The sequence below is a fragment of the Melopsittacus undulatus genome, chromosome Z (assembly GCF_012275295.1).
Source record: "Melopsittacus undulatus isolate bMelUnd1 chromosome Z, bMelUnd1.mat.Z, whole genome shotgun sequence".
NCBI classification, from domain to species: Eukaryota; Metazoa; Chordata; class Aves; order Psittaciformes; family Psittaculidae; genus Melopsittacus; species Melopsittacus undulatus.
The window spans coordinates 9,301,972-9,326,098 of NC_047557.1; the positions used below are offsets into that span (position 1 = coordinate 9,301,972).

The 24,127-nt window shown below is 38.4% G+C and overlaps 1 protein-coding gene and 1 non-coding gene across 6 annotated transcripts in view; both read right to left on the reverse strand.

The window, feature by feature from the left end:
* The window catches only part of UBAP2 (ubiquitin associated protein 2), a 134,953-nt gene that overhangs the window by 57,924 nt on the left and 52,902 nt on the right, over positions 1–24,127 (reverse strand). For 2 of the 5 annotated variants that reach the window (XM_034072987.1, XM_034072985.1), the window contains 14 exons: positions 23,791–23,850; positions 22,560–22,612; positions 16,391–16,458; positions 14,537–14,729; positions 13,739–13,952; positions 12,011–12,285; positions 11,092–11,264; positions 9,827–10,034; positions 8,596–8,635; positions 6,182–6,365; positions 3,975–4,041; positions 2,517–2,712; positions 1,157–1,248; positions 219–269 (listed from right to left, as the gene is read on the reverse strand). In XM_034072987.1, the coding sequence (XP_033928878.1) occupies positions 219–269; positions 1,157–1,248; positions 2,517–2,712; positions 3,975–4,041; positions 6,182–6,365; positions 8,596–8,635; positions 9,827–10,034; positions 11,092–11,264; positions 12,011–12,285; positions 13,739–13,952; positions 14,537–14,729; positions 16,391–16,458; positions 22,560–22,612; positions 23,791–23,850 (1,874 nt within the window). The remainder of the gene's footprint in view (positions 1–218; positions 270–1,156; positions 1,249–2,516; positions 2,713–3,974; positions 4,042–6,181; positions 6,366–8,595; positions 8,636–9,826; positions 10,035–11,091; positions 11,265–12,010; positions 12,286–13,738; positions 13,953–14,536; positions 14,730–16,390; positions 16,459–22,559; positions 22,613–23,790; positions 23,851–24,127) is intronic. The other 3 variants (XM_034072986.1, XM_034072989.1, XM_034072988.1) reach the window with 3 other exon arrangements.
* On the reverse strand, positions 11,577–11,661 carry LOC115945516 (small nucleolar RNA SNORD121A). Its single transcript, XR_004079830.2, has one exon. It is a non-coding gene; the product is annotated as a small nucleolar RNA SNORD121A (small nucleolar RNA).

A 24,127-nucleotide genomic window follows, 5' to 3' on the forward strand; every position in this document is an offset into this window, starting at 1 on the left:
TTTCTAGATGACAAATGCATGATGCAACAGTTGCTCTGTATCAGCTTGTACCACTCAGAAAAACCGTTTGTGGATATTTAAGAAAACAGAACACAAAACATAAGGATAAGGTCTTAACCACCACTAAATGAACCAGTTTGTGTTCAACAAACTGAACACAACTGATCAACACTGAAGATAACTTCTTTAAATGTAAATAAATTATGTCATTTACTTACCATTGGCAGCCTGGATTGAAGCATCTGGAGATCATCATAACCATAAATCTGCTTAAAGACAGATAAAAATACAACATCATTATAATAATTTTCTCTGACCAGTTTGGGGCTTTAAACAGGAGTTTGACTTAGGCCCAGTCTATTTTAAAGGTGTACAGCTACACATTGCCTTGTGCCACCACAATGTGCTGTAGAATTTTAAGTCTGGTACAGCTATGCTTAAAATGGCTTTTCACTCTGATGTTTCTTACTGAGAGCAGTCCTCTGAGGAAATTCTGACTGTCCCACTTTCAACACTGTTTCTACAGATGCATCTTTCACCAACACATGAAAAACAGACAAGGCATTCAGATTTGGGAATAAGAGCATCAGCCTTCTTAGAAATAATGACTGCAGCAGAGAATAGCAGGAATTGTTATTTTATGACTAGACCACAAAGCGACCTAATGTATCCCCTTGTATTCAGTGTGATACAGAAAGATGAAGTTTCCAATTCAGAATAACAGATAACCAAACCTGTGTTGATCCTGGTCAGACACTAAGCAGCTACATGCAATCTTTCAAAGTATGGCGGACAGGACACATGGAACATTTCAACCATTACTATAGTAAATCTATTCCAGTATTACCAACCTGAATGAGTGTAATTCTACTAAAATGGCCTAAAACCTGATAGCACTGAAAAGCAAAGCAACATGCACATTTAGCTTCAGCAGTAGCCAATGAGGTCTGTACGAACACTTCTGCGGTTTACTATCAACAGTAACTACCCCCCCCAGCCCTGGCAATATAATTCATACATCCTCCAGCATTTGGAACAGCAATTCCAAGTGCAACATGTGCCAACATTAATGCCTTGGCATAGACAGCAGCAGGTCTGGGGGGCCCACCTGCACTAAGAGTTAAGCAGTCAAGGACAGAACAATAAAATTGCTTACTGGGTAGGCAGGCAGAAGTCCTCCAGGTCCCACAATATACTGGTTATGCAACAAGGGTGGTACACCTTGGGGCAGGTTTGGGGGAGCTTTGCCTGCAGAATCAAAATACAGATACTTTAACGAGCCTCTGGATAAGATAAGGCTTCAGCATCGAGACAAAATCGCTCACAAGCCCTGGTGGCTGCACTGTGATAGTTTAGCACAACTAAGCAGAATAATTTTGTGCTCGTTGATGAAAACAGTCAAAATAGGCTGAAGAGTTTAACCATGCCTCAAGGAAGGAAAAGTACAGGTGGCTTAGAACTGAAAGCAGTCCCGGCACAGAACACTCATTCTGCCATTTACTTTCTCCAAAGGGATTACAAGAATTACAGAAACTTCTTCCTTCCTCACTCCTTTCCTGAAAGCAAAATTCAAGCATTGCTCTCAATCTGAGAGAGCAAATTCTCTCATTTTCTGCTCCGTCAACACATTCCCCCTTACCACCAGCAGCAGACGGTAAAGCACTAAATGTTGCCAGCATACTGTTCATGGGTGACTTAACTGCAACTGAGACTAGCAACAAGAAGATGACTGAAACAGTTTCTGTTGCCTTCATGAAGCAGTGCTAGGAAGTAGGCAGTGGAAAAAAAGATAAATAAATAAAGGCACTTTGGGAAGTCATCACACTTCATTTACAAAGCATGGGAATGAGAAATCCTTCTGTAAGTAAGTTTGATCTTAATATCTGAATCATTCACTTCCCTCCACAGGATTTCCATTTTGCACTTCAAGTTGCTTACGGAGAAGCAAAAGAGAATTTATCATTGCTTCCACTTCAGTGCAAGAGGCCTCCCAACCTTTCTCTCTCTGTGGGCCCTTTTTCTGAAGTACTGTTTGCTGTGGAATGACCCAGACACCAGACACTTTTTTCCCTTCTGTACATGTGGCAGTAGTGATATGGCGTATGATAATGAGGACATTGCAGTATATATTGATACTGGCAAATGAACTCAAGTCACAGAGAAGACTGAAATTAAACCTAAGGTGAACTCACAGCCAAAAGCTGATCACAACCTGTGATACAAACAGTGTGAATCTCTTAAACCAAAATTTCCAAAGTTAGAACTGCATTGGTGTTTACTTATCACACTCTTTGTGGATGGAATGTGCTATATAAATGCTACATAATACCCTAAGAAATATTTCAAATACACAGAGCCAGAGAACTTTATTTTATAAGCCAGCAAATTAAGCATGCTGAAAATGCTAGTCGAGAGTGTGGATTTCTCAGCGTAGTTATGGCTGGTGAGATGCTCAACTGACAGCCCTGTCGACTGAAGTCCTCTGTCTATCCACGTGATCTGTTAATATTGCGAACCTGAAGACACTAAGGGAGCTGCCCGTGTGGTAGCAGTTGGTATGGACACACTGGAAACGCTCAGGCCAAGGCTGTTTGTAGTGTTCATACTGCTTGCCATGCTGACAACTGAAGAGGTGGTGCTAGTGGCTGAGGTTGAAACAGTTGAAAAAGTTGTTGAAGGCTGGAGCGAACTTGTGTTCTCAACACTAGTGTGCTACAAAGGAGACAAAAAGAATTATAACCACAGAGCAAATAAACCACAGTGAAAGATGTTGCGGTGATGACCAACCATTAAAAAAACCCCCAACAATCTTTAAAGTAGTAGCAGCACATGCAAGATAAGCATTATCTATATACCAGGGAAGCAACTAAGTTGCATGCTTGTGATTTTAAGTATTCAAAGAAAATTATTAGTGTTAAATTCGTATCACTACATCATCACTAAATTATTCCATAGTAACTCAAACGTCACTCCATCGCATCTTTTCTTGCCCTTCGCCTGTACACTCCTTTAAGCTAGTGCTTGTTATGACAAACTCCTATATTCTTTCGAAAGACTATTTGTTTCCAAATGCACTCGTGGAATTTAGAAGATTAAAACTGCAGTGTCCCACACAGAGTCAGTGTGGTAAACAAGCTCAGATCAGATGTACTGCAGGAACAAATGAGGACAAAAGAGTTCTTAAATCCAGCACCTCAGAGTGCCTCAGCTGTAAGCTGATCACATTTGCAAAACAGTGTCAACACACAGAGGCCAAAATAACTCTTGACAACAGAAAGGATGTTTGATTAAGTGTGAACTTTCAAGTTACATACTCCATAGGGATGGAGCATTACAAACCAAAATACAGGCATAAAGAAAAGTAATAATCTGCAGACTCCAACTGGAATTGTACAGGTGTACCCCATCACAGAATAAGGCTGTGTTTCTGACCTTTGTTTGTGGAACCTCATCTATAGCACTGCATTCATTACCATTGGAAACAAATGCATTAAATACACGGGTGACAACAATGCTACATGATAAACTCAAAATCATCTGTCATGAGACATCTGTCACAACATGTATCACACCACCACCTGCATTTTGCCAGCTAACCTCTGGAGTGCAGATTGCTAGACAAAAACAGTCCACGTTTTGGAGCAGACAGACACTTCTAAAGACTTATTTCCCCACCCCAGTGTATTTGCTGCAAAAAATCCTTTCTTTTTTCCATTCCCCCCTTGCTGGCACAAAGTTTTAATCTGCAGTTGTGTAAGTGGCAAGTCTGTAACAGCCATTCCTGACCTAATACAAATTACAAATGGTAAAGACTTTTTTACCACTAGAGGGCTGGCAGTCCTTCTTCCCTGAGATAAGGCTCTTGCTTTGGTTTGGAGGGTAGTGGGACACAATGAACTTTAAGAGAGAGGGTCTTAATAATCAGATAAACTGACCATATGCCAAACATTTGTTGAAATCCAAATAGGTCTTACCACGTGTGATGCGCCTGAAGACAACACTGAGGCAGGGGAGAGGCTGCTCTGATGATTGGAAAGGGAGCTATAAAAAAATTGCAAAGGATTACTAAAATTATTTATTTCATATATATGAACATATATTTATATGTAAATATCGAGTAGGTAGTAGGATATTAGTTAAAAGCACAAAAATTGTAGATGCATGTATACATAAACACACAGTAGAATACTAGAGAAAATTGTGCATATATACACACCCCTACAGACATTTTTTCCTTTAAATTAGTATCCTACTACTTAAAAAAAAAAGTTGCAGAGACAAATATTATAAACAAGAAACATCTGAAACACCAATAATTTGTATTTATCAATTCACTATATTTATAGAAAAACAGTTGTTTCAGGAATTTTACAGCAACAACACCAAGACACTTAAAATCCAAAACCAGAAGGTACACAGAACACAAAGTTTGTGCCTCATTCTTTTCCTAAGCACCTGCCGCTGCCTGCCACAGGGCACAGGTATTAATTATGTGAGGCAGTGCTTTGTTTTATTATGTTTTTTCTCACATTTTAACCTGCATAAGGTTAGTTCAACCATTCAAAACCTTAGTACCGTATTTTTTTTCCCCTGTCTGAGCGAGCCTGGGAACTTTCAGCACCACCAACATTCATCTGTAATCCCAAGGCCTTTAAGTATCTCCCTGAAAGGTGACTGAAACTGGTTCTTAAACATTTACACTGATAAAACTTAGACTTTACACTCGAGGTCAAGAACATAACTTAATGTACAGTATGGAATAAATATAATGAACTCTGAACAAAGGCAAACGAAAGCCATAAAAAATACATATGATTTGGTGCTCAAGAAACTCCTCCTCATGGGGAATCAGAGGCATGAAAATCCCAACTATAACAAATACTTAAGTATTCTGTATGGAAATAGCCACAAGAAAATACATCAGTTTTTGTAACAAAGCTGCAGGCTGAAGTATACGCCCTGACTTAAGGGCAAAAAATCTGGCTGCTTTTCAAGGTGTGGGACCAGAACAAATCTCAGTAGTTTCATAGATTAATGTTATTGCCATTCTCTAGAACTGCTCCCCATCTGCAAGAATTACAATGACATCAATTCAGGCAGCAAGGAAAGAAATAGTTCAGTTCAACATGCAGTTTTAAACCATTCCTTCACCACTCTACCCAGCTCTTCTAATAAGCCTTAATTCAGTTTCTGACCTATGGCAGAGACACATATAGCAGCCACCAGCACAACCAAATCAGACATGCTTAGAATTCAGGCATCTTCTTTTCATGGCACTTGGTATCTGCCCAGAAGCATCACCCTCCATTTAAAACTTCTACCAATGGTTACAGCTTTTCAACAAACAAATGTGGGGACATGATGTTAATGTGAATAGAATAATTCTTGTTGACATTATTAAATAGAAAATGCTAGTGTACTGACAGAAAATCAACAATGTCCTAGCTGTGCAACAGGAAAAAAACCCTTGTTACCCCACCAAATTAGTTTCTTACATTAACAAATACAGTATGAAGGTGAGCATTACAAATACAGCTCAACTAGTACATCCTCAGGATGTCATCTGCCTTAGGATGAAGCTCATGTAACAAGTACTGAGATAAATCAGATGGATAGTGCAGAAGAGATAGGTGTTCCTGGAAGTGCATCCGGCACAGCCTATCTGGTATTTCGAAGTGTCTTAAGGAAATGTCTTAGAAAACCAAACAAACCCACCCACAAACCCACACATGTTCCCTTTGGAATTATTTCTGGGTTTTAATTTTAAGAAATACAAATATAAATGAAACTACGATATTTCAAAATTAACCAGGAAGTAAACTGTTACGGAATTATCTCAAACATACAACACTAAACAAACAGCAGGCACTGTGGACAAAGTAGGGAAAGCAAACTGAGGGAATCAATTTAGCTGGTATGACTGAAGCAACAGCCCCTTGAAACACAAAGTTGTTCATATACCACAAAAACTTGAGGGCAGCAGGTGTTGCTCTATCATTAAAAAGCAGCCCAAAGCTGATGCTTTGAAACCAGAAACATCCTGGTCTTTCCTAGATCTCTCTCCTAGTTTATGTCAGAAAAGGGGACCCTGGTGTCTGACAGCCCCTGTGCACAATCGCCCTTATGTCTGTTCTTTCCCCAGAACGGAAACCCTTTCACTTTATCACAACTCCTCCTGTACCTGCTTAACTGGGAAAGTGAGCAGCTGGCCAAATCACCAGACTGGGGCAAGCTGGGCAATGCTGCCACGTGCTGCGATGCTGAAGGCAAAAGCGAGGCAGTGGTGGATACCACACTAGGCAGAGAACCAGCAGAAGGTAGTGAGGGAGGAGGCTCTGTCTTAGGCGCTGGAACTGATGAAGTAGCTGTAACAAATTAAAAAGAAAGGCATTAAAAGACAAATTCCAGCATTCCTGACGTCCCAGCCTGGATTCAGGAAGACGACAGTATTCTCTTGGTTTACAAAAACCTGATCCTTAAGTACCAGCATCAAGCAATCTGGCTATTAAAGAAAATTCAAACAGCAACAGAGCTATTGCTTTTTCCCTTTAAGCTCTTCACCTACAATAGATTACTAATTTTCACTGCTACACCTGTAGTAAACTACAGTCTACTGCACTTCATCTCCCACTATCAAGATTACTAGTGTTTGCTCACAAGTCAATCCCCATTTTAAAATACCTTGGATTTGGTTCTGTAAACAAAAGTAATTTGAGCTTTTAAAAAATCTGCCTTTATCTACACCTCTAATTCTTTATTGCAACCTACACAGCACCTTTGATGATCAAGACCCTTATCCCTGTAGTACAAAGGCATTTATCCATTTGCAGTACTCAGCCAAATGTGTAATGCAGTAGAATAAAACCAGCTACAATAAAAGGCCAAAATTGAGCACAGCATTAAGGACTTTTAATGGCTAAAGAGTTGCCAAATACTGACTTACTTTATTTGACCTAGATATCAAAAAGTGTTTAGCTTCAAAATTACATTGCTGGCTACAGAGAGTAAAAGTTGTTTACCACAGGTGCACCTTTCCAAAGAATCACTGTACTGTAAAAAGACACTGAACAACTTTATAGCACGACATTAACTCCCAGTTTCTACATTTGCATCTTGTCCTGTGAAAACAATACAAAGTTCAAAGATTCAAAGGCACTCACCCATCAAAAAAGAAACCAGAAAGAGAGCTGAGCCCTGCCTTCTGCATTGCCATGCTTCCACAGCACACCAGAGACCACTACCCAGTGGGTCACCAACCAGCAGTACACATGAAGACGTTTTAGAACGATCACCAAAGAGAAGTCAAACATGCTTGGAAGGTCCTCTACCCAGATTGTTCCCATTATTGTTCTGGCTAAATGATCCAGGTCAGGTTCCTGGATTGGATCATTTAGCCAGAACACACAGAAATCAAAAGGTCCTTGCTGTGGCAGTAAGCGTGAGAGTAACTGACAACAGAGAAGGAAACTGATCGACTTGGATGCATGAAATAAATACATGGAACAAGACTGATTCCAGTTTATGTGCTTGAGATACATCACAGAATAACTACAAAAATACTGGGAATTATCAGATTTTTATTTTCCATAGCAAAATGACAAGTCCTGTAGTTAATGTTATAAATTGTTTATTAATTCTGCACATGAGAGTAGGAAAGTTTTCCACTTGAAAAGCTGTCTTTCTATATAACAGTATTTTAAGTGGTAGCTCTTCGGGCATATACACTCTTCCTGCTCATTTAAATTGAACTTCACACTAACACTGTTTACATGTCTGAATACTCAACTTTTTTGTACTCAGAAGCATAAAATAAAATGGCTGCTCCACTAATGACCTACCTGAAGAGATGCTTAAGAGGAAGACAAACCTGAAATTGAAGTGTTGGTATACTAAAAGATGTTTATTCAGATTGCTGCCCTTGAAAACTTCCATAGAGCAGCACATAAAGGTCAGAAAAGGAAATACTACACTTTATTTTAACTTCAGGAACAGAGCTGTAGGAGTGCTACAAGTAAAATACCACATTAGAAACAGACCAAAATGAAGGTAACAGTTATGCCTGTATCAGAGCCAGCACCTGTTGTTACTCCAGTGCAAGGCAGCAAGCTACCTGGCAGAGGGAGGATGTTAGTCACACTTACTCCCCATGGATACGTTGCAGGGCATAAGTAGCACTATACCCAACTGAGAGGTGCACTCAAAAATGGTGACTGTTTCATTATAGCTAAACGCTACTTGCAACTTCCCAACTGAGAACAGGAGAAATTGCTAACAAATTAAATATTAATTTTTCATTTCATATTAAATAATTTTGTCAGGTAAATTTAGAAGAAAAAGCAGCAGCAAAGCAGCTTCTTTAATTCTAAGATTGCTTAGGTTTGTAGATTTATTAGGGCTGCTAGTAATTCTTGACTGAAAGTCAAGAAGCAAGCACTGTACTATGTGCAAGCACAAAAACTCAAATGGGTCAGCCAAGATTTAGTCAGGGAGAACAATAGAAAACCTTAAACCAGATGTCACTGCTACAGTTGTGTGCTCAGCAAGTAATAAGGAATGATCAGAAAGTCCTTGTGCAACCAAGCTTTGTAAACTTACTGTCAAGAGTTGCCTGTGTTCTAACACCATTGTGTCCGTTCTGTAAACAAAGAAGAAATCGATAAATCATCTTAGAAGCATACTAAATTTTCCGACTGAATCACACATCGAACATGCTTCATGCAAATTTCTATATTCATTCTAAATTGAAAGACAAAAAAAGGCAGAAAATTATATTTTATACTGCCTTCAACAAAACCACGTAATAGTTGTCTGAAGTGCAAGGTGCCCTCAACACACAGAATCCCATACACTGCCCATACTACACCCATCAGCAGGAGACCTTCCCATGTACTGTATAGAACATAAACTTCAGGTTCACACCGATATGAAAGAAAGAATTGCATTAACATATAGGAAATGGTTGTGCTTTTGATCTAATGCAACTCACAATTTTAACTATCCAAGTTACACAGAGACGCCAATTTTTTTCCATTGAAAGATAAGACTTGAGAAGCACCAGTTGGTTTTTGGGTAACGCTGGAGTACAGAAGTGGATAGTCTATGCTTGATCCTCACCAGTACATACGAGCTAGTGCAGAAGACAAGTGTGACTGAGCCATTACATAACAAAGGCCAGAAGTAAATAAACTTACAAACTCTGACAAGTTCCTTAAACATTTAATAAATTCTCTTAAAACAACCCTATATTCCATATACAAAGATAGTAGGTGCTTTTGAATCCCCCAGGAGAGATCCTCTCTGTCATAGGTTACACCTTGCCTATGCTTTTTGATATAAAACATGAAACTAATTCCCACTGGTATTTAAATCCTACAGAAGAGTAACACTGGAGGGGCCACAAACAGTTTGGGATTTTATATGGCCAGATGCCATATCAATCTAATAAATAATATACCTTTGGACAAAACCTGTCAATTCATGGAAAAATACCATAGCAAATATTTACATATAGAGACAGTTCCTTCTCTTTTTTTTTAAAAAAAGCTAAGTTTGAAGGAACCAAACTCAAGTAGAATGTTAAGTGTTACTAAGAGAAAAAGGTCAAATAGTAATTTAAGATGTCAAAACCCATAAAATGAGGGATTTTTATATCCCAAATACAGTATGGCCAAAAAGCTATACAACAGGAAAAGCAAAAACAAAGCCAAGTGTGCTTGGGAATGAAAAATACCACTTGGTTTTGCTAGAAGTATTAATACAGCAGGGTAATACCAGTCCAAGAGATATGAATATCCTTTTCAGGGTCTTATTTCTGAAATTCACTCACCGTAACTGCAACTGGGGTTGATTCAGACGGAGCCATGGAGCTTTGGTACGCTATCCTACTATGCACAGAAGTCTGGTCATAGGAGGAAGTTGTTACTGGGGTAGTGCTCTGGGATGAGCAGGTCAGACTGGAAGAGGTGATGGCGGAGGTTGTGTAGGTGGACTCCTGTACTGTATTGGATATTGGCAAAGAGGTATTCAAAGGATCACTGGAAAAAGTAAAAATTATTTATCATCTTGGTAAATGACATCCCAAACACCTTCATGAAAATATCAGCTCCTGTACAGTTACCTACAACTACCATACACATGCAGTAAATCTGTGCAATTTACACTAGAAAAAACCTAATAATTAAAAAAAATTTGGTTTCATCCCCACTAGTCACTGCTTCAAAACCATCAGCTGCACTCAGCACCATTCATCTGCTTTCTGCCAGCCTAACCAGAACAAAAGCTTACACACAAGCACTTTTCAGTAATAGTATTTCCACCTTCTCAAAGGATAAATCAATGACCATAATCTTGCTTTATAAAACAAGTATATCCATAAAGTCTGGTAGTCCCAGTCTCCTTTGTAATAGAATTCTAACACCTGAAAGAATGAACTAGGCAAAGAGGAAAAAGATCTCTAAAACATGCAGGAGTATTTTACTTTCTAAACAGATTAAATAATTTACAAAACTAGGTATTAATGTGAAAGCTCATTTTTACTAGTATTACTAAATTAACTTCATGAAGCTTTTTTACTGAAGCCAGGTTGTGAATTAATAAGGAAGAAACAAATGGGTTACTAGTATGCCTACATTTATCATTGGCTATTTTAGCATTTCAGTAAGAGCTCTGACATACTGAAAGCCTGGCTTCTTTTGTCATCATCCATCTATTAACACACACACACATATGGTAAAAGGGTCCTATCTCTTGGATCAAAAGCAGAAAAATTTGGATTGTAAGGAACAAATCCTCAAACAAATTTGAAAATCAAGACAATTAAAATTGAGAAAGTAATTCTATAAAGGGCATCTTATTATAGCGTTATTTACATTCATGTCCTCTCCAGCTTCACACTGACCACATCCAGGGAGATTTTGATTTGCCATTCAAAAAGGAATTTCTCCTTTTAGGATACCATACATAGAAAACAGCCTTTCAAACCACCATATTGCCCTCTCCCATTACATGGTAAGCGTGCCTTGATTACTTCTGGCACAAACCTGGCTCTCTAAAGAAGACCTGTAAGAACGCAGAAGGGGAACTCACACATACTTTAATGATTTTGAATACAAGCTATTGTTGGTTGCCTGGCTGTTATTCTCACTGCTTGAAGTTGATCCAAACTCTGGGAGTGCAGGCTCTGATCCAAACTCCAAAGCTCCAAACTGTACATTTAACCCTGTCACATCCGCTGATCCAGGCATCTCAACTGCAGAGGCAGGAATCTTAAAAGAGGGGAGGAAAAAAAAAAGCCAACATAATTGCTTTGAATGAACTGTCTATATTAGAGATAGCAGTAACCAACACCCTCTCCTCCCTTAACTACAGGGTTCTTCAGTACTACCTCTGCATTCACTGCTAACCAGATGTGCAATGACACCACAGTTCACATCACATAAACTAACTAAATTCTTATAACCTGAAAATAATTCACTGATTCTGTGCCCCGATCTGGAGCCACACTATTCTAACAATATCAAAGTGTCATAGGTGTCTAACCCCCTTCAGCCAACATTCACCTTGTGGCTACTAAATTAACCCAGAATCACTCAGCAAAAGTCATTTTCCACATAGAGCAATCAGATATGTACTTGGAAAAAATATAACATTTTGGACCTAGAAACCACACAGCATTAGATTTTTTACTTTATGAACAAAAAACAGACCATGGGCTTTTTGCTCTCCTTCGCAACTTCCATATAGAATAGAATACTGGAATTGTGGTTGGAAAAGACTTTGTGCTCCAGACACTTCACCAGCTCCATTGCCCTTCTCTAGACCCACTTCAGCACCTCAGTGTAGTGAGAGGCCCAGAACTAAATAACAGGATTCGAGGTGCCACCTCACCAATGCCCCATGAAGGGGAATGACCACTACCCTGGCTGTGCTGGCCACACTATTCCCAGCATAAGCTTTCAGCCTTCCTATGTTTTTGCATTTACTAAGGGCAAGCCACGATGCAGTTACCTACCCTGGATGCTGGAGTCATCCTCCGTTTTGGTGGTTTTATCTGTTTCTGGTGGGTTTGATGGGTAGTTACTGCCTGGTTATCCATAGAAAGAGTAGGAAGCTGTAAGATTTTGCTAACAGCTGTAGAGGTGTTTACAGGCGATGGCTCTCGGAGTTTTATCTGGGAGGAGGACGACTCCAGCCCAGGAGGAGGAACAGGAACTGCCTGTGTTTGTTGTTGCTGTCGCTGAGTGAGCTGGCTCAGAACTGGAGATGGTTCAGGCTGGGATTTAAAGTCTGATCAGTTTTGGGAAAAAGAAATATTGAAATTAAAGCATTAAACTTTACTCTTTGTGCTTCGGCTCCACATGAACTAATATGGGTGACTTGAAATACTCAACAGCTATTTTATAGCATGTGCAAGTCTCTCTCAAACATCACGAGTTTTGTACTGTACACTACCACTACAATAGTAAGACAAACATTTATATTCCCTACTTTGAGCTAACAGCTGTAGGCAAGCATTTAGCTTTCCTAGAAATATGAAAATAAATGTATTTACACAGTCACATAATATTATCACACATAAGCTCCCAAAAACTCTTACAGATTATTTTAATCAAAAGCTGCAAGTTTCAATGTAGTTAGCTGTGCCAATAATATGGGATTACTTCCCATGGGTCTGGAGTTGCAACTTAGAAGTATTCAGTTAGGATTCCCTGCCCCTACAAAAAATAAGGGTTTCCACACAAATAGAAAGTCATCTACCATCTCAATCTGACTGAAAGCCAAGAGTCACTGGACACTTGACAGTTTTGCTCCAAGTATTCCCCTTTCATATTTTACACATGCTGAAAGCTATGCAAGTGATCAGAGCACTGCTTAACAACCATAAGAGATCCACAGTGTTTGCAATGTATAGGGCTTTTAAATTCAGTTGGTAAAGTGCATTAGAAAGCAAGTTTCAATGTACATAAACTTCTTTTTTTTTTAAATTGCTGCATGCCAAAGATTAAAACTGCTACCAAATTTGCTGCTTATCTACCTGGAAACATATACACATAACACATGAGATAGGTACAAGAGCTATCATTCTTCACAGTGAGGTTACTGATAGGAATGACACTGCAAAAACCTAGTTTATGTCATTTTCACTGTTTCTACTAATTTTACTCAAATTAAAAATCCATACAATTATGAACAGACAAAATGGGTAACCTGCATCATTCTCAGCACTCTAAGGAAAGAATACAGCTGTGATGCACGTTATGAAAAAATTATATAGTATGCATTCAAAATTCATGTAATAGCTAGAAGAATAGAATGTGGGGAAGAAAAAGAACATGGTACAACCTTATACTCAGCTAGAAGCATCACAGGCAGAATCAAAATAAGTATTTTCCACTATTTGCTGAGAAACAAAGTCACACCAAAGTACCAATTAAATATTCAAGAACATTAAATCAAAGATGTCCTTACATTAAGGCTCAACAACTCCTAAAGACACAATGACATTTATAGATAGACGTAAGCCTACCAAAACTTGTTTCTGATACACTTGCAATGTTTATTACCAGGCAAGTGAATGTAACTCTTACAACTGCATTATCAGGATTATAATTTTTTTAAAAAAGCCTTTCATTAAGCCCATTTTAAACTGTTACTGGCATTAAGAAATCTTAAGGAGAGGAAGAAAGGAGAGGGGGAGAGAAAGACAGAGAGAGCAGGAACACGGTATCAAAGCACTTACCAAACTGATTAAGGACTGAGGACTGACTAATGGGCGGTTTTAAATCCCAGGATGATGTGGCAGTTGTGGTAGTGGCAGTAGAGCTACTATTGTTTTGTTGAGAGGTAAACTGACCCAATCCCGGAGATTTCAACTGGTCTAAGATTTGTGACCCAGTAGAGTTTGCCAATTTAGAGGATCCAAGCTCTCCAAATCCAGAACAAAGAACTGCAGACTGCCAAAAGACAAAAGAAGAAGGGAAGGAGTGGAGTTTTAAGTTTTTAATAAATAATTTTAACATAGGGTCAATGCCTATAGCTGCTATTTGGCAGCAACTGAAACCTAGAAATAAGGCCCTAAAGCACTAATAAATGACAAATACAAAATTCAGCAGTTTTAGCATGTGGACAAATCTTCTCTGATTATCATCAATACAACTTCCACTATTGTGATCATGATAATACTGATTCCCTTGAATCCATACATCTAATAGGTGAACTGATTTTCAGAGAATAAATGTAAGTGCCCAATTTCAAGCCCTTACAATTGACTCGGAAGATAGGCATGTTTACACAAAAGGCAGTCAGATATGTGCTTGGAAATGGTACACAGTTTTCTGGCTTAGAACTCTTCACCATAAACAAATTACTTCATTCTAAATCAGTATCTGAACACATCTGCTCTCCTCAAAAAATGCAAGTGCTTCATGTAAACTGAGAAAGAACCACTTATCAAAACCAGAAATAAAAGTAAACTTTGTGTGTGTGAACTGAAGGAATGAAATTCGTATTTCCGTAAGAAAGTGCAAGATAATTTTACCAGACTTTGAGGAGAATAAGAGTTTACAGCACTGGAGCTGCCAGTTCCTGATGCCATCTGGGTGCTGTGCTGAGAGTTTGTGAAGACCAGGGCTTGGCCAAAGGTCTGCTGCTGTGGACTCTCAAATGAGTTCCCTTCCATATCTTGGGTAGAAGAGGTCACAGGCTTTTGAAGGAGTGTTATCAAATCAATGCTGTAAGAAAAAGAAAGGTTTGGATGGAATAAACTTTATGACTATGCTGTGCTGAAACTGAAGACAACACTAACAATACTAAAGCTACCATACTTTAACAACAGAATTATTACTGACCAACAGCCTTGCCAAATATTGCTTACCTGCCATGCAAAAAGAGGTATAAGGTAGAATAATTTACCAGAAAGTAATATTCTGCTAGCTGAAATCTTCCAGTAAAGTTAGAATATAAATTATCTCTGCGTTCTTTTGAAACATTATTGAATTTATAACACCATGTATCACACAATCTATATGATCAATATAACTAAGTAACTGGAGACAAGTCATGAAAGGCACATTCTGATTAAGCAGATCCTGCCTGCAAGCTTAACTTTAAGAAGAGCAAGGGATTAAAGTCCCATCTATGTAAACAGTAGGTATGAAGACACTAAAGAATAAAGTCACACATGCAGTGACTGAGTGAATATGTGATGACATGGAAGTCACAACAGCAGCAGAAATATAAGCTAAGTTTCTCAGAGAGTGGGCACATTCCCAAAATTACCCTACCACACACACACCTGAGCAGGATAGAAACATGAATCTTTTTTTATATTTAGCTTTTCTTACTAACCCCTACTACATGTTTATCACAGGTTTATCCCAGGAAAAGCAAAGCATTCAGGCAATAATAAAACCTTTATTTAACTTAATAATAAACCTTTCTTATGTCAAGTAAAAAAAACATCAAAACAAAAAACCCTTAAACAAGCAAAAAGCACACAAACAAAATACACCAGAATTTGAGTTGATGAACTAAAATATTTTCTAACTTAATTTCAGGGATATCCACTGATGTGCATCAGAACAATGAATATGTGAACACATCACCCTTTAAAAGAAAACATTATAAACTGTAGACCAACTGACACCCTGCTGCCTCCAGATCACATCCCATGTAGATAAGGAAAATTTTGCTGCAGTTTGGAGTACAGCAATAATGCTGCACCAGGATGTTTGGGACCATCAGGCCATCTAGTTTTTAGATCTTATGCTATCCAGCTACTGAAGTCTTCATCACACAGCATTAATCCTCTCTCCTGGGACCTGAGGCTAGCAGGCAATTGATTCCACAACATCATCAGCCCAACATTTGGTGAAGACAAAGGCATGGAAAGACAGCAACTGCCATATTTTTGGTTCCCTATCTGAGCTCTGTAGCATCAGCTAAATCAGGTAACTGTGATGCTTATTAGGAAATTCATCTTCTTGCCAACTAAAGCTTTCCTATTAAAGCATTTGTTAAAGCACTATGTTCTAAACACCTTTTTCATGTACAGGGGCAGGCTTTTCACTTTCTGGACAGCAAAGGCAGTGCTTCCTTTTCAACTGAAAGCAGAAAACTTTTTCTTCACATCTACTTCTGTTCCTGCCTGTAAGCCTGTGCAGAAGACAGGGCCTTCTCAGTACTACTCAGTATTATACTCACAGATTTGCTAAGTTTGGCTCTAATTCCATATTCAGTAACCCGTGAAACCATAAACCCAACAATTTCACAATTTCAACCTCTGGCCAGGGCTGCCCTGTGTTTTATTCAACATTTTATATGTGCAAGCTAAGTATGGGTCACTAAGTAAGTAGTTTTTAAGGTATAGGGAAAACATGGAAAAGGATCTTACCTCTGCCCAGGAGTCATGTGATTCTCAACTGGAACAGAAGAAGCAGTGAAGACTTTTGTTTCAGAAAGCTGAAAAAGATAGAGGGGAGGAGGAAAGGTATTTTAATCACATCCATTCTCATGCCTCACTTCTGTGACGTCTGCAGAAATCCCATCTTGGTCATTCACTTCCAAGATAAAAGTCAAACTACCATTACAACCAGTTATGCTGCAGCTCTGCTTAAGAAACCAAAACCATGTAGCCCAACTTCAGCAAAGCCTTCTCCACAGAATCAAGTACCAATTTAACTGAAGTGTTAGGAAATCCGGTCTACTGAACACGTACAAGGGCATACCAATGCACTGACATCAGTCTGAGCAACTAACTGAAAAATACACCTGCAGAAAGTAGTTAACATGACAGCTGGTATATCACCACTGTAAAGAAACTTTGTGCAGGTATAATTTAAGACTCCATAGAACAGCTGTGATAAATATCACTGCAGAAGCCTAACATACTCACAGCTCTCATTTCTTCCATGTATCTCCATGTTTTACATTTCAGCTGCCATCACCAGCGGAGGCAGATTTGCCCACAGATACGTACAGTGAAACAGCATTTATGGCTCTTTCTTGGCATTTCTGCTAGGGGTGGCAGTAACATTATAAACTCATGTCTGCTCTGTTGTCATGAGTTCAAAACCAGCAGTTGCTTACATGGGTAACCAATCAGCCCATACAGCAGAAAACTGCTGCTTTCACCATGCTGTGCTAGGTATTTGCACAGGTAGCTGGGGAGGGGAAGATGGTTGGTTGGAGTTCTGTGGGAGAAAAGGTGATGTTTGTGAGGTGTTCATTTGCTGCTGTTTATTTTAACACCTTTATCTACAGGTAAAAAAAGAAAAAAGAAAACAGCTACAACTTCATAGGGCTAACTAATTTCTACTGACAAGAATACTTGCAAACCAGCTCTTAAATGAGCAGAGGTCAGGTTTAACCAGATAAAGATATGCATCATAATGGTTATATCTTAAATTAAATTTGCACAAAATCACCCTTAACTACTTCAGCGTAGCTTTGTATTTACACTGAAGACTGACCTATTCAAACTCTCACAAAGAATCCCTTTAAAATGTGGCATTTGAGTACAGGTCTTCTGGGAAGTAATTTGTTTTTAATCACATAATTTGCTAGCATCCCTTTTTAAAGGACATTATTGACATGAGCCAATTTCATCTGTCATCCCATAGGCATGTACTGAAAGCACCTATATTCCTGAACACAGCCATCTGATTGGCATTCTCCTATGAAACACTGTTGACTTAAGCAGGATGCAGAAGGGCAGACCAGGAGCAAAGTTCAAATGTTTCATGTATTCTACTAGGATGCACTTATCTGCAATACATTGTGTCATGAACAAATGAGGACCATCACAGTTCCTTCCTCCATTTCTTTCCCTTCCTCTGCTGCCTGTGCAACATACTTTAATCCCATCTTTCTGGAACACAACTCTATACTGTGCATAATGTTGCCAGTCCATGACTTTATGTACTGACTAAAACAAAGAAAGAATATTCAGCTCAACCATATTTCCAATTAAAAAGGTTTTCTCTATTGTACAGCCCTCACTCCACTGTATGTGTTGTTTTAAAACATGTACTGTACTTTTTGTAGTGCTATGAGACTCCTGCATTGCATGGCATAAGAAGGTCAACTAATGGCATGAGCAGCAGCCCATGGTCTACAATCCGCTGGTTAAATATTAAACTCATTGTAACGTCAACAGTTTCTTACTCTCACATTAACACAGAATAAGACTGTGACCAAAACACATGAATCCTGAAAACTAAGCAAATCGAGGAGACCAAGGGTGTTTGTGACAACACAAAAGCATGCCTGATGTGTCAGAGAGAAAACTCTCTTTAAGTGAACCAATATGCCAAACACACATCTCTGGCTATGCTGGAGTTTACCCTGTGGCAAGCTCACAGCCACAAGCTCTAATCAAACACCTAATGCAGAATTCTGCTGGGACCATGGTATTTGTCAAAACACTGTACTACATACAGCAGGGACTAGAAAGCTTTATCATGCAGATAAATTTAGTATTTCTTAATAGCATTATCAGCTCCTAACAAAGCTATTTACACTCACTATACACTACATTGGCAAGTCTTTTACTGAGGCTCTGGCATTTACCAGAACTGAATGAACAGTTGCTTTTGTTGTTATTTGCAAACATCACCTTCACAGGGGGTTCATATTCCCTTCATGAAGTTGGTGCTTTTCAGGTCTTTACCTCATTATAAAGATCCCGTTACCAAACAGACAATATATTTAATAACTATCCATCAGCTCCCAAGACCAGTTGATAGGTGAGAACAGGCAACTATACTCTAGCAGCCTCATAAAAACATCAGCAAATCACAAATAACAAAACCTTATTACTGCTTTGATAAAATGGACTGAAGTTAAAGAAAAATAAATTTCTCATGTTGCTTCCTGGTAAAGGAAACACACACACTAAAATAAATGAGGGTTTGTGTACTTTGCTTTTTTTGTTGGTTTTTGTTGTTGGTTTTTTAAAGTGTTGCTGTTGTTTCAAATAAAAACTAACACTATCAACATTGCACAGAAAATGTTTGCCTTCATCCACTTTCCAGCAATGTGTATGTATTCTATTTCTTCCCTTCTGGTAGCTTCTGTAGTTAAACTTTATTTTCTTCAGCCAGGAGAACATGACTACGGTTTCAGCAGGAAAACCCAGAGCAACCTACACTAACTACCTCCACATTTCTCTGATCCTTCATTGTCCATGCCCTGAATATTTCTTTAACAGAATACAACCTCTTGTTTTCACTACAGCTAGCCTCCACTCTATTTAAGAGCATGCTGACAGCTTACAATACTTGTTCAATACTCACTAGTAAATACAGGACTATTAGATCACAAAAATATAATCCTGCCCAGATCACTAAATTTCACTCATCCGCTCCCAACCTGCATCTGACTAGAAAACAACACATTTAATCAAAATTATTTGTCAGAAAAACAGCTGGTCTTTATCAGCAAAACACATCAGCAAATACATCAGCATCCTTGGTTATTTTAACCATTAGTCATGCTGCTAGAATTGTTTATTATACATTTAAATGCACAACTCCATGTTCCAGCCACAGGTTCATATTATGCCTTTGTCTGCTAGACTAAAACCAGAGCTCATTATATGCCAATAAAACAACCTTTTCAGATTCAGTAAACTAAATCTCATCCTCAAGTACCTCTTCTATAAGCAAATAACATTCAGCTGTTTCCACAATTTTTGTTTTGTAAAGCAATGAGTAATTGGATGCAGTACTTCAGAATCACATCCACAAGAGTGCACACACAGAAACATAAACCAAGAATGATTATGAGACAGCAAGAGTGCCTACAGGCAAGAAAACTACAACAACACTTTTCTGCCACACTATCAGCCCTTTAGGAGTTCATGCTGAGCTGTTCCTTTTTCATCATCCACTACAATTCTGAAACTTATTCTGTTGCTGCTTTTCAGAGAGCAGCCCCTTGTCCTGGAGGGGTGCCTTTATTCCTATAAAACAAATGGGAACTTGGCTATATGAAACCATTTTTCATTTGAACAGGTCAGGTCTAGCAAAGCTCCAGATCTCTCTGCATGACTGACTTACTTATGATTGCCATTCCAATAACTTTTGGATTTGCCACACATTTAATTCAGCAGTGATTTTACTTTTATTTCCAAATCATTCATAAAGACACTAGGAAGGCAGCTGGACTGGGACTGGATTCCTTTACAGATCTCCTCGAAACACCCATGTTTGATACGGGTCCTCTTGCAAGAGATTTGCCAAAATTTGCAGGGTGGATTTAAATCCATTTATTTTGCTTTGTGATAGCATGTAATTATTTTTAGAAGAAAAGATGTAGATCAATTCTCTTACAAAGACATACTCTGTCTTCACAGTTAATTTGTAATTTATTCAAGGATCATCATCAGGTTTATTTGAAGGGGAGTTATTTTCCATAAAGCTACACTGAACAGCAGAAGCTGTATTATTACAGCTGTATTATTACAGCTTCTGGGGTTTTTTGGCTTGTTTCTTTCCTTGTTTTGTTTTGGGTGGATGTTTTGGTTTTTTTTTTCTTTTCTGTTTAGATCATATGAATCTAATTTTCCTTTATTTTCTTCCCCAGGCATGTTTTAGGCTAATGTTTTTGCAGGTAGCCATTTCATTCACTCTTTCTGAACATGAACAACTTTCTCCTAGGCTACAGGGATTGTTCCAGGACTCTCAAATTAATAAAACATAACAGTCTAAAGGTTTCATCTGTTGCTCTTTCAAGATTCATGTGCAAATTTCTTGGACATAATAATTAATTTAAAAATAAACACCCCACTTTTGCTACAAATACTGCATTGTACCAGTACCAAACAGTAAGAAACAAGGTCAGAAATTTTCACTATACCTTAGCCATCAGACTACCTTTACCATACACTGTAGAAATAGAGGGCAGGCTTAAAAAAAAAGTCATATTTTGATGGCAGTAACCAATACAGAAAAACTAAAAATTCTGGAGTTTCTTTCAACTTTCTCAAAAAAACACAGCCCTTTCATTAGATAAGGACAGAATTTTCGTATCTGTTATGTGACACATCCACACATTTCTAGCTGTAACACTGACATGCCTCATCACCCTCTACAGTTATCTGTAGAGAAGGAGTTGGGAGTCCATCACTTTTCCCAAATAACAAGCAACAGGTCAAGAGGAAACAGCCTCAAGCTGTGCCAGGGGAGGTTTAGACTGGATGCTAGGAAAAATGTCTTCACAGGGAGGGTTGTCAAGCATTGAAAAGAGTACCCAGGGAAGTGGTAATCATCCCTGGAGGTAAAGATGTGCAGATGTGGCATCTGGGAACATGGTTTAGTGGATTTGGTAGGTCTGGGTTAATGGCTGGACTTGATTTATAGGTTTTTTCCAACCTAAACAGTTCTATGATTCCATGATTCTATGCCACCCTACCGGAGGAGGCAAAAGGGATGATTTTTAATGTAAACTTATTCTTCTGAAAATAAACTTGAAATAATGGACATTCCTAAAAATATGAAAAACTTCTTAAAGGCTTAGTTTTCCTTTCCGTATTTCTTATTACCTCGTTTGTTTTCTGAACTGCTTAAGCTTCAATACAATAACTGAAATTTTAAAATCACAAATGCATTTTCACATGTGATGATTACAAATGGCAAATGTTTAGAAGAAAATAAGACATATCTTACCTGATAAAGAATGAGCACAGAAACTGCAGTACTTTAAACAACACATCATAATGAAACAACAGGAATGAAGCAATTAAGTGCTAACTTCAGCATACTGATAAATCCTTTTTTTAATATTATGAACATAAAGCTGGACTAAGAAAAGTAATTATGCAGATTTCAAACAAAAAGCATGAAATGAGGAATCTAAAGTTGATAGGAAGCCTCAGCACTTAATTGCTTAAAAGTCCTGTGATAATACAGCTTTAAATCCTCACACAATAGTAGGGGAAAACGTGGTTTACACCCATCAGCATTAAGCAGTGGAGAATTCTTAATACACAAATACTTAATTTGGGATAAAAGTTAAAATTTTATTACCTATGTACTGCCCACCCATTAAAAAACCCAAAACTATTTCTTCATTCAAATTTTGTTTAAAAAAAATCTTGTCTAACTATACATATGTCTAAGTTCTCTACTTGAATTAATAATAATCATCCTATGATAACTGCAGAAATCTAACTTGGATAAGTCTGTGTCAGGTTATACTCACAATTAATGCTGAACAATTGAAAACAGAAAATTCAGTCAGCAGAATAAGATAACCAAAGCATGGTCATACATACTCATTTGTGAAATACACAGGTTGCATTTAGGAAAGAAAGAACCATGGCACGGGGGTTGGAACTAGCCGATCTTAAGGTTCTTGCCAACCCAAACCATTCTGTGATTCTATGATTCTACTCATTTTAAACAGGAATTACAGCAAGAAACAAAGAAAAAAATATCTTGCTATAATTCCTGTAATAGTTGCATACAGCTAAGTACTACTTTGAACACTTAGTTCCTGAAGATAGCACAGAAACTCTAAAGGTAAATAATCATCTGGTCTATCCAACATGGTAAACTTACATCTTCATTCCAATCTTCTGCTGTCCACTCTTCTATTGAGTTTTTCCATGCTCCTATTGTAATATGGGGAAGGAAAGAAAAGAGTTACAAGCTAAAGGCACTACATGGTATTTCAACCATTCTGATTTATAAGCTGCCCTGTTTTCATTATTAGTGGAACACAAAGCAAGGAAATGGTGGTTGGAAATATGGGAAGCTCTAGAAAACTTGTCTGCAGATTTAAAATTTTGGGAGGGTTTTTTCTTCCCCCCTGTAATTTCTGATTTCAGGAATTTAGCCACTATGGTATCAGACATAATTTACATAAATTATACAAAGCAGTGATTAATCCCTGTAAGTAGTACAAGTAAAAACTTCCTCCTATGTCCCCAGTGACAGAGAGAGGTTACTCAGCCCCCCCATACGATCTCATAATTATATGCACAAATTCATACACAGCCTGAACAAAACAGAACCACAACACCTGCTCCAACATCCATAATCCTACTTTCAATACATTCAAATTCCAGACCCATGCTATGCCTCTGGAGGTTCCTTTCCAACCTGTTAACTCTATCCTTAGAGCAGAACAACCCCAATTCCTTCCCATGATACAGGAAATTTAAGTCATATATAGTTCATATAATGGCAGCAGAAGAGTCAATAAGCTTCCACTGTAGCTGCAAAGCACCTCTTCCCCATAACTTGTTGCAGTGTTTATTTGGTGAACACTGGAGTACAGTGTGCAGTGTACAACATGCAGCAATGGGAAAACTATGGGAAATGATCCTACAGATGCAAGAAACCTGATCTCTTCCACAGGAAAAAGCAGACACAAACATGCAAAAGCGATAAAGTCCTTGACCACAACCATCAGCATAGAGAAGGTTATCCCAGCCAACAGAGCCTTCATTTAATCCACATAACCATGAATGAAGAAAACACCAGCAGTTCAGATCCTGCTCCCATCAGCTTTCATCAGGTACAAAAGCAAAAGAATTACTGCTTAAATAATCTCTTTTTACTTAACCAGAAACCCTCTGAGACACATTCAGCCAGAAACAAGCCCCCAGAAGACAGCATCAACTGTCCAGTTTATACTAATGCCATCACTGGATTAGTGCATTCTTCTGTACACTGTAACAAAACAGTGTTTTGGGCAGGGAAGGGTCCGATGACACTAACCCAGTGAGGCAAACAGGCCTACTATGAAGATATACATACACATAGCGGGTAGAAGAGAGATTTATACCTTGGAATCCAAAATTATTTGGCAGGTCCTGAGCAAAGTAACATCCTCTCTGTGTTGGCTCTGTGGAGCAATACAGAGTTGCCTGAAACATCTTGTGCTCATGTGTTACCAAACAGCCCCTAACCAGGAGGCTTCTACATACTGCAAAGTAACTACTGATTAAATCTGAGCACAAAATTAACTACAAATGCCTCAAATTTCTGGACTAATACACACATTTCCAGAGAAATTTTACAATGGATAAAAAGCCCAATGAACAGCAGTTTTTGGAGAAACAGTTGATTTTCTTTTCCTTCTCCTGACCAGCACAGGATATCCTCTGATATTTTTTCTTTAT